The 13,732-nt window shown below is 34.5% G+C and overlaps 1 protein-coding gene across 2 annotated transcripts in view; it reads right to left on the bottom strand.

Moving 5' to 3' along the window:
* SCFD1 (sec1 family domain containing 1) overlaps positions 1-13,732 on the bottom strand; it is a 98,009-nt gene that overhangs the window by 33,886 nt on the left and 50,391 nt on the right. For both annotated transcript variants that reach the window (XM_037503174.2, XM_054689620.1), the window contains exon 15: positions 2,741-2,837. In XM_037503174.2, the coding sequence (XP_037359071.1) occupies positions 2,741-2,837 (97 nt within the window). The remainder of the gene's footprint in view (positions 1-2,740; positions 2,838-13,732) is intronic.

The raw sequence follows: 13,732 nt of genomic DNA, 5'->3' as shown, positions 1-13,732 counted from the left end.
TTAAATAACCAGTTTCCTGTATGTAACAAGTGTCCCATCTCTAGTACCATATCCTTGCCTACCTGGATGCCTTTTCTCTCACTTTGGGCTGATTCTCTACAGTGGACCCAGCCATATGTCCGATGACACTTTTCACCTTACATGGGTCGACACCCCTGTGTAGGGTCACCCTCCTCAATCTGTCTGTTTAGAGCTCTCATACCTAGTGCTGGACTACTCCCATATGTGGACACTGTTTAGCTCACTTGAACTTTTACATCTCTGCTAGATTGTAAACCTTTCTAGCCCACGTGTAGATGCCCTCCTCATCCAGCTCAGGTCCCAACATGTTTTCTGTGATACACTGGCTACACTGGCACCAAACCGCCACTTTATTTGAACGCCCACCTTTACTTAATGTCTTTAGAAATAAATTGTTTAAAAAAAGGTAAAGGATAAAAAAGGTCCTGATATTTGATTCAACTTTCTAAACTTTAAGTAATAAGAAATAACTCTGAAGTGATGACTACATAAAGTTTGCTTTTATTTTATTATAATATGCAAATGCCTTCCAAATGTTATGTTCTTACCATAAACTCAGCTTTTCAAAAGCGTGAGACAATACTTAGGAATGAAATGTTTACATATAAACTGGGCTCTGAAGAAATTTCTAATTATTACTTTCTAATCTAATTATTAATTTCTAAATTATTACTTTTCTAATTATTACTTTCTAACTTCTAAAGTAATTCTATTACTTTCTAATTTTAGAAAAATTCTAATTTCTAATTTTTTCTAATCTAGAAAAAAGCCTAAAATTCATACCAAAACTGTAACTCAAAAACCATCATCATTCAGCCAAACAGCTTATTTGTAAAATATAAGCCTGACAGTTTAGGTGTTTTTCATTTTTGGAAAAGGGATGAGATTTGAATTGAAAACTATTCTGGAATGATCAACATGTATCTCAAGTTTAGAAAATTTTAGAGGGTAAAACCCTGTGTAGATACCATACTCATCATAATTGAAAGCAGTCATTACAATTACACAGTCTAAGTATGAATATATATACATATTAGAAAAAACTAAAACACAAATATTTAGATAAATATAAAGGGATTGACTACAGGGCCCTCCTGGTGATATAGGGGTTAAGTCTCAGCGCTATCACCTCTTAGGACTGAGTTTGATCCCTGGCCAGGGAGCTAACAACACACATGTGGTCAGCAGACTTCTCCTGTCTTGCCTGCTGTTCCCCTTAGCAGTGTACTTCAGTAAATCTGCCCGTTTTGCTCCCCACTCTGCCTCTGGTGATTCTTCTCATCCCCCACACTTCTGGGCCTACACCCCAGTTCTTTACACACACACACACAAAAAAAAAATTGGGACTGACTACAGAAATTCCTTAAAAGTAAATTCCTTAAACATTTAAAATAGAATTCAGTTTTATATACATCTTTTTAGGAAATTCTTTATAATTACAGCAAAGCAATTAGAAAGGGTATCACTAAAATTTCTGCTTCAAATGTTACTTAAAATCTTGCTGGAACCAGCAGAAATTGAGTTTCAGGTGTATTGCTTTAAGCAAATGAATATAAAAAGTATTTAAAAATCATTAAAGAAAAGTTCACCAAAATAAAATGCAAATAATTTTTCCACTTTAAAAACTGCTAACTTCTTTTTTTTTTTTTTTTTAAGATTTATTTATTTAAACAAGCACTGGGTACAGTCAGAAGTGCGGGAGGGTGAGAGAATTCACCAGAGCCAAAGCAGGGAGCAGAGCAGGCAGAAGGACCGAAGTACACTGCTGAGGGGAGCAGCGGGCGGCAGGAGAGGTCTGCGCGCCATGCGGGACCCTCCTCCAGTGGCTGGGGAGCAGCCGGGGATCGAACCGGCGCTGCAGAGGCCGTGGGCAGCTTCACAACCCAGCGCTCAACCGCTGCGCCACTGGGGAGGCCCAAAAACTGCTAACTTCTTGACAAAGTGGTTCATTTAGTTACCTCATTATTAGCATAGACTGTCAGAAAAATAATTCTATTCAAATTAAAATAATTCAAATTAAAAATAATTCTATTCAGGGCCTCCCCTGGTGGCGCAGCGGTTGAGTGCTGGGCTGTGAAGCTGCCTGCAGCCTCTGCAGCACCGGTTCAATCCCTGGCCGCCAGCGAGGGTCCCACATGGCACGCAGAACTATCCTGCTGCCCGCTGCTCCCCTCAGCAGTGGATTTCGTCCATCTGCCTGCTCTGTTCTCCACTCTGACTCTGGTGAATTCTCTCACCCTCCCGCGCTTCTGACTGTACCCAGTGCTTGTATATAAATAAATAAATCTTGGGCCTCCCTGGTGGCACAGCGGTTGAGCGCTGGGTTGCGAAGCTGCCCGCAGCCTCTGCAGCGCTGGTTCGATCCCCGGCTGCTCCCCGGCCACCGGAGGAGGGTCCCACATGGCGCGCAGACCTCTCCTGCCGCCCGCTGCTCCCCTCAGCAGTGTACTTCGGTCCTTCTGCCTGCTCTGCTCCCCACTCTGGCTCTGGTGAATTCTCTCGCCCTCCCACGCTTCTGACTGTACCCAGTGCATGTATGAACAAAGCAAACAAACAAACAAATAGATAAATAACATGCCTCTATTAAAAAAAATAAATAAAAATAATAAATAAATCTTTTTTAAAAAAAAAAGAAAGAAAAAAAATAATTCTATTCAAATTAAAGTGTTGGATTCATCACATGTGAAAACTACATCAACCTCAGATTTATGGTACATACCATCAGGATCAGATATTATATCTAGAAGAGATTTATCCAGCGTAGTTTTGCTCATTATTTTTTCTTCATATTCAAAATATACATCCAGTTTTCTTGCCTGTTTCAAAATATATCACATTAGAATATATTAATAAGGATATACTAAATATCTATCAATTTTTAAGTTTCAATTTTCTAGTCTCAATTTCTAATAGAATTTTGATCATATACTTAATGTAAAACCAATAGACTATTTTAGTGTATTTTGTTTATGAAATTCAGAATCAACCGACATGTTATATATTAGCAAAGACAAAAATCTCACAAAACTCAATTACTGTATTAATTAGTAACTAGCACATAAATCTTATTATATTCCATGCAAATACAAGTCAGGTGATCTTGTTACATTTATTTTTTTAGTGTACAAATTCAAATTTCACTTTAACTACACAGAAAGTAACCCTAAATTATTTCCAATGGCTTTTCAATAAAATTATTTTTCCTTATTTTCCAACTTATTTTGAAATTTTAGATAATACAAAAGTAGTCAAACAGTTTACTATGACATCTTAATTTAAAATCTGATTAAAATTATTGAAATGAAATTAACATCTTAGCAGCCTCCAAAGTAAATAAAAATGTTCATTATCAAGTATCTTAAAATATGCTTCAGATAATACAAAAAAGCAAAGAACATGCTCTCTCATGAAGTGTTATTCTGATTGGGAGTAGAAACCATTCATGAAATTAGAATACTTAGAGCCACCAAATAAGAATCAAAATATAAATGTAGGGCATAAATATATTATGCTAAGACAACAAAATGAAATAGCGGAGGAGGAAGTAATAAATTTTGTGTTGAGTTTTCAAAGGGATTTGGGGACTTGGGTTGAGTTCACTTAAGTTAAAGGAATCACATCAAGGCATAATCAGAGAGGAGCTATCTGAATTGTACACTAAGGAATGATTTCATATATGAAGCTATAAGAAATACATCAGAGTCCCTCAATCCCACTTCCCTGAAGTGGCATATAAGGACAGAGTTTTAAACAAAATAGTCAAATCAAAACAACATATATAGCTATACACTGACCAGTCTCATTTCTTACCTGTCCTCTTCATTCTATTTCTAGCTGTTCCTACAGACTGCTACTTTATTTCTTATATAGTTTTTCAGTTTATATAAGCTTATATTTGCAAATATAAGCAAATAAGGTTTATCCTGGAATATCCCCACACTTTCTGACATAGACTGTAACATTAACTATACTCCTCTCATATTTTCACTCAACAATGAATCCTACATTAGCACATAGACAATTTATCAGTGAGTTCTTGATAAATATATATTACAACTATGTAAGAGTCTTCTTTATTATAAACTCTCTTTACACCCTTAAGCTCCTGATATAGAAACTATTTTGGTTACTGTATAAAGCTACTTGAATATCCCAGTCCTAGGAATGGGGAAAGCAGAATATTAAAAATGGACAAACGAAATGTAAAGGAGACCATGGAAGTGCTTGTGGGAATAGGAAGAAACAGATATTTAACAATTTAACATGAGAATGAACATGGGGAGCAAAAAAGTAAAGTCAAAGATTACTCCTGGGGAACTAGGATAAGGGTAGCAGGAACTATGTTAACATGAATTATAAATTATATCTTGGGAAAGGCTATTATTCATCAGTAGCCAGAAACGGCAGGGGCAAGGTAATAAAAGATGGTGTTAAACTTTCAGGTCTTTACAATCTGCTCCCATCAATCTTTTCTGTCTTACCACTATTTCCCTAGGTTCAGTTTCCTCTACTCCCAGCAAATAACGAAGACTTCTCATTAAACATTATGTATGCTTTTAATCCTCTAGACTTAGGCCCAGATTATTCTCTTAGTTTTTAGAATATATTCTTCCTCTATCACCTGCCCAGGGAATTCTACTTATTCTTTGTCGAACTCCTCTGAAATTCTTTCTTCAATTTCTATTCTTTCTCCTTTTCAGCCTTCCCCTCACTGACTTTCTTCACTGGAAGAATTTATTTACTCCTTTAAATGTGAACTGACAGGGCCTCCCCGGTGGCGCAGCGATTGAACGCTGGGTTGCGAAGCTGCCCGCACCCTCTGCAGCGCTGGTTCGATCCCCGCCCGCTGGGCGAGGGTCCCACATGGTGCGCAGACCTCTCTTGCCACCCACTGCTCCCCTCAGCAGTGTACGTCGTCACTCTGCCTGTTCTGTTCCCCGCTCTGGCTCTGGTGGATTCTCTCACCCTCCTGCGCTTCTGACTGTACCCAGTGCTTATATAAAATAAATAAATCTTAAAAAAAAAAAGTGAACTGACAGCACTTTATACTCTTCTCCACAATAACAATGAACACATTATATATTATTCTGCTTTCTTCATATGCCACCCTTCACAAAACAAACTCCCTAGAATGTGCCTAATCATTTAACCCTAGATTCTAACAGCACCTGGCTCATAACAAGTACTTGTGAAATATTTATTGAATTTCTAAGTTAAGAGCAGGACATACGCAGATCAAGCAGTCATCTATAAGTCATGAAAGTAGACAGATGAAATTCTAGAAATGAAAAACGTATAGTCTTTAGTAGTCAACTGTATGCTAAATGCCACAATGAGAATCTAATATCTGTACCTGCATACATTAGTGAAGAAACATGGTTTACTGATTTATTTAGGTATCGATATCAGGCTTATTTTGCTTTTATTGCTGTATTAACTTAGACTCTAATGTTTAATGAGCAATGTAAACAATCCAAAAGCAAGTTAGTTTGATTGCTAATGGGTAGTTTCTTTTGAGATGATAATGTTCCAAAATGACATCATTTCACAATTCTGTGAATATACTAAAAACTACTGAACTGTATACTTTTAACTAGGTTAATTGTATGGAATGTGAGTATTTTATCAATGAAGCAAAATAACTTAGCATTTCAATATACTAACACAGAAGGGAAAATAGTTAAGTAGGTATTTTCCAACTTGCATAAGAGAACTAGTTATCTGTTCAAACCTATTATGAACAAGGCACTTTACTTACAGCTATAACTCTCAAATGTTTTTAGCAGAGGACTTCATGGCCCTCTTTCTCAAACTAAATCTGCAGAACCCTAAACATAAATACAAGTGACCCATTAAATGTTTCTATTGTGCTCTAGTGTTCCAGAGAATAGTGTTTAACAATTACTAACTTAGATTATCTCATTTAATTCTCCAAACAGTAATCTGAGCTAGGGGTTATTAGTTCTATTTTAAGATGAAGAAACATACACACAGAAATGTAAATTTATTCAAGGTTACCAGAGAGTAGTAGTAGAAAGTTGAGATTCAAATCCAGGTCAGACTCCAATGTACACCACAGATAAAGAGTAGAGAAAATTATATATTCCTCAAGAATAATTTATTGCTTCTTGTGAATATGCTTTATGAAAGAAAGTATATTTTTCATTAGTACATATTTGATTTTTTTGGTAGTAAGCATAATTTATGTATATGTGGCAGAAGGTTATGTTGGCCAGAGGTATAATATCTATAGGTCCTTTCTCAAATTTTTGAAGTAAGGGGAAATAGGAGAAACAAGTTTTTTAACCCTAATGACTGAATATCTTATGTAATATGTGTGCAAAGGAGAATACAAGTTGATTAACAATAGTTACATAGACAACAGATAAATTAAAAACATAAAGCAAAGTAATGTCAATATAAAAAGTATTGTATAAAGTAAGCCAATTTTGGAAGCTTTAATAAATACCAAGAAAAAGTGAGTATGAAGTAAATACTGCTGAAAACTAAAGGACTATGGGGCCTCCCTGGTGGAGCAAAGGGTTAAGCACCGCACTATGAAGCAATCCAAAGCCTCTGCAGCACAAGTTCGATTCCCGGCTGGTCAGGGAGCAACCCACATGGTGAGGTAGACCTCTCCTGCCTTGCCTGCTGCTCCCCTCAGCAGTGTGTTTCGGTTAGTCTGCCTGTTCTGCACCTCACTCTGTCTCTGCTGAATCCTCTCACCCCCCCCTCCCCTGCATCTCTGGCCTGTATCCCAGCTCATAAATTTTTAAAACAAACAAACAAAAAAACTAAAGGACTATGCATGGAACTCAGAGCATAATCTCTCAAAAATCTCTGTAAACGACTTTCTAAGAGAGGACCCAATTTAAAAACAATTCCAGTGTTTTTTCCCCCCGATATTCAGAGTCATCAGGAGACAGTCAGGCTTTTCACTTTTCAGTATACTCTCTCCTAAGCTAAAATGAGTTTTAACTATACTTTTAGGATATGACTTACACTTAAATTGAAGATTACTTGTAAGCTAGTCTTGTTTTCTTTTCTTTCACGTTTAGTTCCTTCATCATTCAGGGCATACTTCGATATCCTTTCCTCCAGAAAGTCAGTCCCTATAATGCTGTATTATAATAGTATGTGGTCTGTATGTGTCACCAGAGTACAAACTCATTGTGACAACTTGTTCATAATTATCTGCTTTATACGCTGCAAGATAACTGGAATTCTCCAATATTCAGCTGCTTTGCCCAATATAACAAAATATCACATTAATAAATTTTCTTATTTAGGTGTATATTTCACTGCATTTCATACTGGTGGGTTTGCCAATCTGAAAAATTATGTTGCACAAAAAACAGATGACTCATGAAATTATATGTCAAGGTGGTCTGTAACAGGTGGTTGAAAATATTCCTGGAGCATTGGCTCCTATGCCTGAGTGACTCAGAAATCACAAATAAAATTTATCCCTATGCCTCTTCCTCATTCTGTGTAGAGGTGGGAGAGTATAATATCAAGGTATAAGACCCGATTAGGATCTTCAGTTACAACAAAAGACTATCAACCTTACTATCTGATTATTTCATTTTCAAATATATGCATTTTTCTTTCAACCAGAACACCAAATTTCTAGCATTCCAGACCCAAAGCACAGCATGTAACTTCCACTTCTCTGCTATCTAGCTTATTTTATTAGAAGTCCAATTGGAAAAAGTGACATTATTATGGAAAAGACTATAAAAACCTTTCCACTCTTGATACTAAGAATTCTAATCTTAAAGAAAAACCACTAGATGGGGCCTCCCTGGTGGCGCAAGGGGTTAAGACGCAACCTATGAAGCTATCCGCAGCCACAGCAGCAGGAGTTCGATCCACAACCAGGGAGCTACCCACATGGCAAAGCAGACCTCTCCTGACTTGCCCACTGCTCCCCTCAGCAGTGTACTTCGGTCAATCTGCCTGTTCTGTTCCCCATTCTGTCTCTGATGAATCTTCTCATCCCCCACACCTCTGGCCTGTACCCCAGTTATTGCATACATAAATAAATCTTTAAAAAAAAACAAAACACTAGATGGTTATAAATTTAGACCCCACTCCCTTACTCGCAGAGCTGCCCTCATTAAGTTATATTCTAATACTATACACCCTAGACTTTCATTAAAGTTTCCATGTGTAATCCATAAATGTAACTAGTATTAAGGTACTGCAACATTACATCACTTAATTTATTCTAGGTAATGGCCAATATAATGGATTCCTTTTGTAATATGATACTGAGGAACACTGCCTAGAATGAAAAACAAATTCTATTTTCTGATAAGTTTTTTTAAAACTTAATCATTTACTCTCTCTTTTATCTTGGTTGCCAGAAAATTCAAAGCCAAATTTCAAAATTACCATTGTACTTATCTATACAGGAACTAATCTGGGCATTTTATTTCATTATGAATTTTTATTTTTTTTGTACATATTGTTTGTTGCCTTAAATCTGCTTTAAAATAAACAACTCTACTTAACCTATACATTTATTCTATATATTGGATCCTACTAAAACATTTAAATTTTGACTAAAATGATCTAAGTGATAAACAAGTTTAATGTATATAAGGTGATATTTATAGATGACAAATCAAATATCAAAAATACTAATATCAGCAAACTTACAATGAAATACTAAAAACTGCTTTATCTTTACTATTTCTGCAGAAAAGAGAGGTTTACATGGCATTTGTACTATTGTAATCTTATGAAATCTCAGAAGTATTTAGATTTAATTTGTACCACCAATGTGCTAAACTCTTAAAAGATCTACCCAAGAGGAGCAAATTAAGTCCAAGGTAAGCAAAAGATAAAAATAAATAAAAAATGAAATAAATAAATAAAATAAAAATGAAATAAATAAAATAAATAAAAAAATGAAATGAAAATTACAATAGAAATCAATGAAATTCGAAAGACGTCAACAGAGAAAATCACTAGAATCTAAAATTGATAAACCTCTAACTAGGTTAACGAAGAAGATTCATTTTCCTCTTTAAAATGGGAGAATAGATCTATTATGTTATATTACCTGATATACAAGTTCACACAAAAAGGGTGTCCTTCCCTTTTAAAGGGGGGGGAAAAACCCACTGACATGTTCGTACTAGTCAGCCAAGTATTATGATCTGAGGGATGCTATGCTTGAGAATACAAAACTCCATAAGGAGTTGTAAGCTACCTCAAGTTCTGTAGAACAAGTCAAGGTATAAATAAATCAAGTATGAGAGATTTACTTAAAAAAAAAAAAACCATCTGTCCTCTTAAACATTTTACTCTTTATCTTAATTCTGAATTTAGTCTTTGCATTTATCCTACTGAAAATTACCTTAAGAAGAAAATCTGTAAGAATTTCCTGAATTTACCCACTCACAAATTATGCAGGCTATTCTACTTCTTGCTATTCTGGGACATTTTAAAACAAATGCCAAAAATTCACATTATTGAAATTCATCATTGGCTTTCTCAATGACTTAAACTAAAATCTGTTTTCTAATCTGAAAAATGATTGATTTTAAATAGATGAGCACTAAACTTGGTTTGAATTTTTCACTTAAAATATAACCACTCTACAGTGCAGAGAATTTAAGTTTTAACATATCTATACATCCATGAAACCATGAATACAATCCAGATAATGAATATATAAGTTATCATCCATGAAAGTTTCCTTTTTGTAATGCCTCTCTCGACCCTCCAAGTTATTTCTCCCTGTCCACTGGCAATCATTGATCTCTCCTCTGTCATAGATTAGCTTATATTTTTGTAATTTTCATGCAAATGCAATCATAGAACATGTACTTCACTCTCCCACTCAATATAATTCTTCCACTCAATATAATTATTCTGAGAATTGTCCATACTGTTGTATGTATCAACAGAATCTTCCTTTCATGCTGAAGCATATTTCACTATATGGATATACCTGTATTTGTTCATCTAATTCACTTATTGACATTCATGTTGCTTCTAGTTTTGGGGTATAACAGAGTACTATGAACATTCAAGTACAATGAATATATGCTTTCATTTACCTTGGGTAAGAGTGGAATGGCCGGATCATATGTTTGTGTTTAACATTTTAAGAAATGGAGAAACTATTTTCCAAAATGGATATAGTATTTTACATTTCTACTTCATTTACCGCAGTACTAGTTTCTCTGCATTTCTGCAAAAGTACCATGATTAATTTTTTACTTTTGGACATTTTGATAGGTGTGTAGTAATATTTCATTGTGGTTTTAGTTTGCACTGTTCAAATGATTAGTGACGTTGAATTCACTTACCTACTATATCTTTCTTAGTCAAGTTGCTATTCAAAATCTTTACCCCATTTTATATTTGGGTTGTTTACTTTCTCACTGAATTTTGAGAAATCATTATTTCTTTGAACTTAAAACGTTTGTGAATTTATTAAACTGTTTTGTGCTAATGGCAATGTTTCATTTTCACAGAGGCAGATGGCAAAGAAGTGAGAGCATAGAGAGAAAGTTAATTTCACAGCACTCTTTTTTTTTAAGATATGATAGTAGTCTTGAAGTATGCATAGTGAACGAGAATTTAAAGGAAATTTCAATAATTCAAGAACTAACTTTGGTTACACTTGGTTTAAAGAAAGCTCTTCAAGTTCTGATAATGACTGATCTTATTTGGATTGAGAAGAGATAAAGATAGTGATAGTTGTCCAATGGGGATTTTCTGCTATGGAATACAGTCTTCCTGCCTTAAAGAAAAAACAATTCATTATAAGAATGCTCATAAGTTTAAAAAAAAAAAAAAAAGAATGTTCATAAGTACATGTACATGAGATAAGCTTTAACAGATTAATCAAAATCCAGCCAAAAATAATTCTGATTTCTAAATCTAGAAAGGTATTTTCCCTGCTGTGATCAGGAGAGCAGTGACCAGTTAATTAAGTTGGCTAATAAAAGAATTATCAAAAAGATGCATACTGTACATACACATTTTAAATAGTATCTTTTAATTCAAGATATGAAATGCACAATTGTCATTCCTGATGTGGGTTCATGATCTTTTCTTTAAGTTAGAGGTTCGATGACTGAAAATTTTTTCTTTCTTGCATAAAGCTCAGGTAATAAGGGATTATTTATGATTTCTAGTTTTGGTTTCTTTAAAGTGGAACAACAGCAAAAGACAGGTATTTGTAAAGCAACCTAAATATCGCATTATTTGAGATTTTCCAATCTTTCAGGTTTTTTACCAACTACTAATTTAAATAATAATTAAACCTCCATCTTCATTTAGTCTTTCAAAGCTGTATAACTTAAGTTTTACAGAAATTATGTTTTATGACTCATAGAATTAACATGGATAGAAAATTACAAATAACTCCTTGGTAAGCAAAAAATTCAACTTGTGACTCATACTAGCATATAGTTGTTAGCATGTTAATAATGTGGCCCGTAAGCCTCCAGATTTTGTAGCGGCAATACAGAGCATTAGTTAATTTGATGTGTGGACAAAGTGGAGATAAGTGTTTCTACTTTATTTTGTAAGCTTTTCTCATCCTAAAAAAAGATAAAGAAGTAAAGCCAAAAAAAATTAGTCTCCTGGAAGAGGGGTTTGTAGTTAAAACCTTGCATTGCTAGGAAGAGTTAAACCTTGTTCTGAGTGTAGACCTAGGTAATACATGTTTACTCCATCAAATGATGGCTTCAGATGTAAGTTAATTTTCTCCACAAGAACAAGTAAAACAAAAATGAGAATCTAACACCATTGAGGTCTTAATGTACAATAGCTTATTAACAGCCTTTTTTTTTTTTTTGTCCACTACATCAGGATGGAGCATACAGATATAGAGTTCTTTCTCTAGGATGTGAGCACATAATACCATTTCTGTATTTTACCTACTGTGACTTAAATGTAGGTATCTTTCCATGTTCTTGGGTATCTGATGCTACCTGATGCTATCTAAGGTCTACTTAATTCATTTTGACTATATAAGTGGGCTAACAATAATTAAAATATAGTATGTCTACAAACTACTTATGTAGAAGCCATTCTGCAACAATCAGAAGATGGAGAAAGGGATATTTATATTAACGATGAAAACTGGTAAAAAAGATATCTATAAAGATGGGCTACTCAAAATAAATGACAATTCACAACTTATTCTTTAATCTACTAGACCAATGTTAACTACCTCAGCCACTAAAATTCTTAGAGTATCAGTAAACTTAAGTGATAATATCTGCTAAGTTGCAAACTGGTGTGCTACTTTCAACTTTCTACCAAAACATTGCTTACCATATAGTTGTTAGGATTTCTAATGAAATCAATTTAATCTAATAGTCTGCTCCAGAAAATGATGCAAGGAAAACGTAAGCAGCAGCTATAATCTAAATTTCTCCAAAGGAGTAATATGAAAAACTGTAATAAAAGACAAATATCTAGAGCACTGTTCTGAGATCTCTGCATAAAATGTCATAATGTTCTTGTTAATAATAAAATATTTACTATTTAGATAAATTAATGTTTACAAAGAAGTAAAGTTCAGAAAGTCAATAAACTCTGATGAAAATACCAACAGATCATGGAGAAAAATACTTCTCTAATAACAACATTATAGCCAGAGGAAGCTGCATAGCAGTAATGGCACAGATAAACAAGCCACTTGAAAGTATTATAAAACCAGAAATTTAACAATTATGGAAAGCCAAGAAGAAATTTTATTAGTAGGAGTAGTGATAATAGAAACAATAGTGTGAGCTAGTTTTGACAAGAGAGAACACCTAGATGGTCAAACATTACAAAAACATTTAAATTTTTCTATACTAACAGAACTTCTTATATCAAGATAACTCTTAAAAAGCATGTGGTTTATTATACACAAACTAATTTATATGTAAATGCTTAAGATAAATATGCTCCTGCAGCAATCATCTGAAAAAAACCTTTGCATATTATGCTTATTAGAACAACCAGTAAGAAAAGAGTGTCTCCTCACTTATATGGACAACAAATCTTTGACAAAAGAGCAAAGAATATGCAATGGAACATGGACAGTTTGTTCCATAAAGTGCTGGGAAAACTGCACCACCACATGCAAAAGTATGAAGCTAAACCACTCTCTCTCACCATGCACAAAAATCAACTCAAAATGGATAAAAGATCTGGACATAGGACCTGCAACCATAAAATATAGAGAAGAAAATATAGGTAAAACACTACAAGACATACATCTCAGTAACATCTTTAAAGACTCATCACCCAAAGCAAAGAAAGTTAAGGAAAAGATAAACACCTGGTTTTACATCAAACTGAAAAGTTTCTCTACAGCAAAAGAGACATTAACCAAAACAAAGAGACACCCCACTGATGGGGGGGGGGGAATTTTTGTACTCCATACAGCTGATAAGGGACTGATCACAAAGATATGCAAAGAACTCACAGGACTCAACAAAAACAAAGTAAACAATCCAGTCAAGAAATGGGCAGAAGAACTTAAAAGACACTTCTCCAAAGAGGAAATGCAAATGGCCAGGAGGCATATGAAAAAATTTTCTACATCTGTATAATCAGGGAGATGCAAATCAAAACCACAATGAGATACCACTTTACACCAGTAAGAATGGCACATATCAAAAAAACTAGCAACAACAAATGTTGGCAAGGATGTGGAGAAAAAGGAACTCTCCTACATTGCTGATGG

This window comes from Talpa occidentalis, unplaced genomic scaffold (genome assembly GCF_014898055.3).
Source record: "Talpa occidentalis isolate TD23 unplaced genomic scaffold, MPIMG_talOcc4v2.1 talOcc4.11, whole genome shotgun sequence".
Taxonomy (NCBI): Eukaryota; Metazoa; Chordata; class Mammalia; order Eulipotyphla; family Talpidae; genus Talpa; species Talpa occidentalis.
This window is presented reverse-complemented; position numbering and strand designations above follow the sequence as displayed.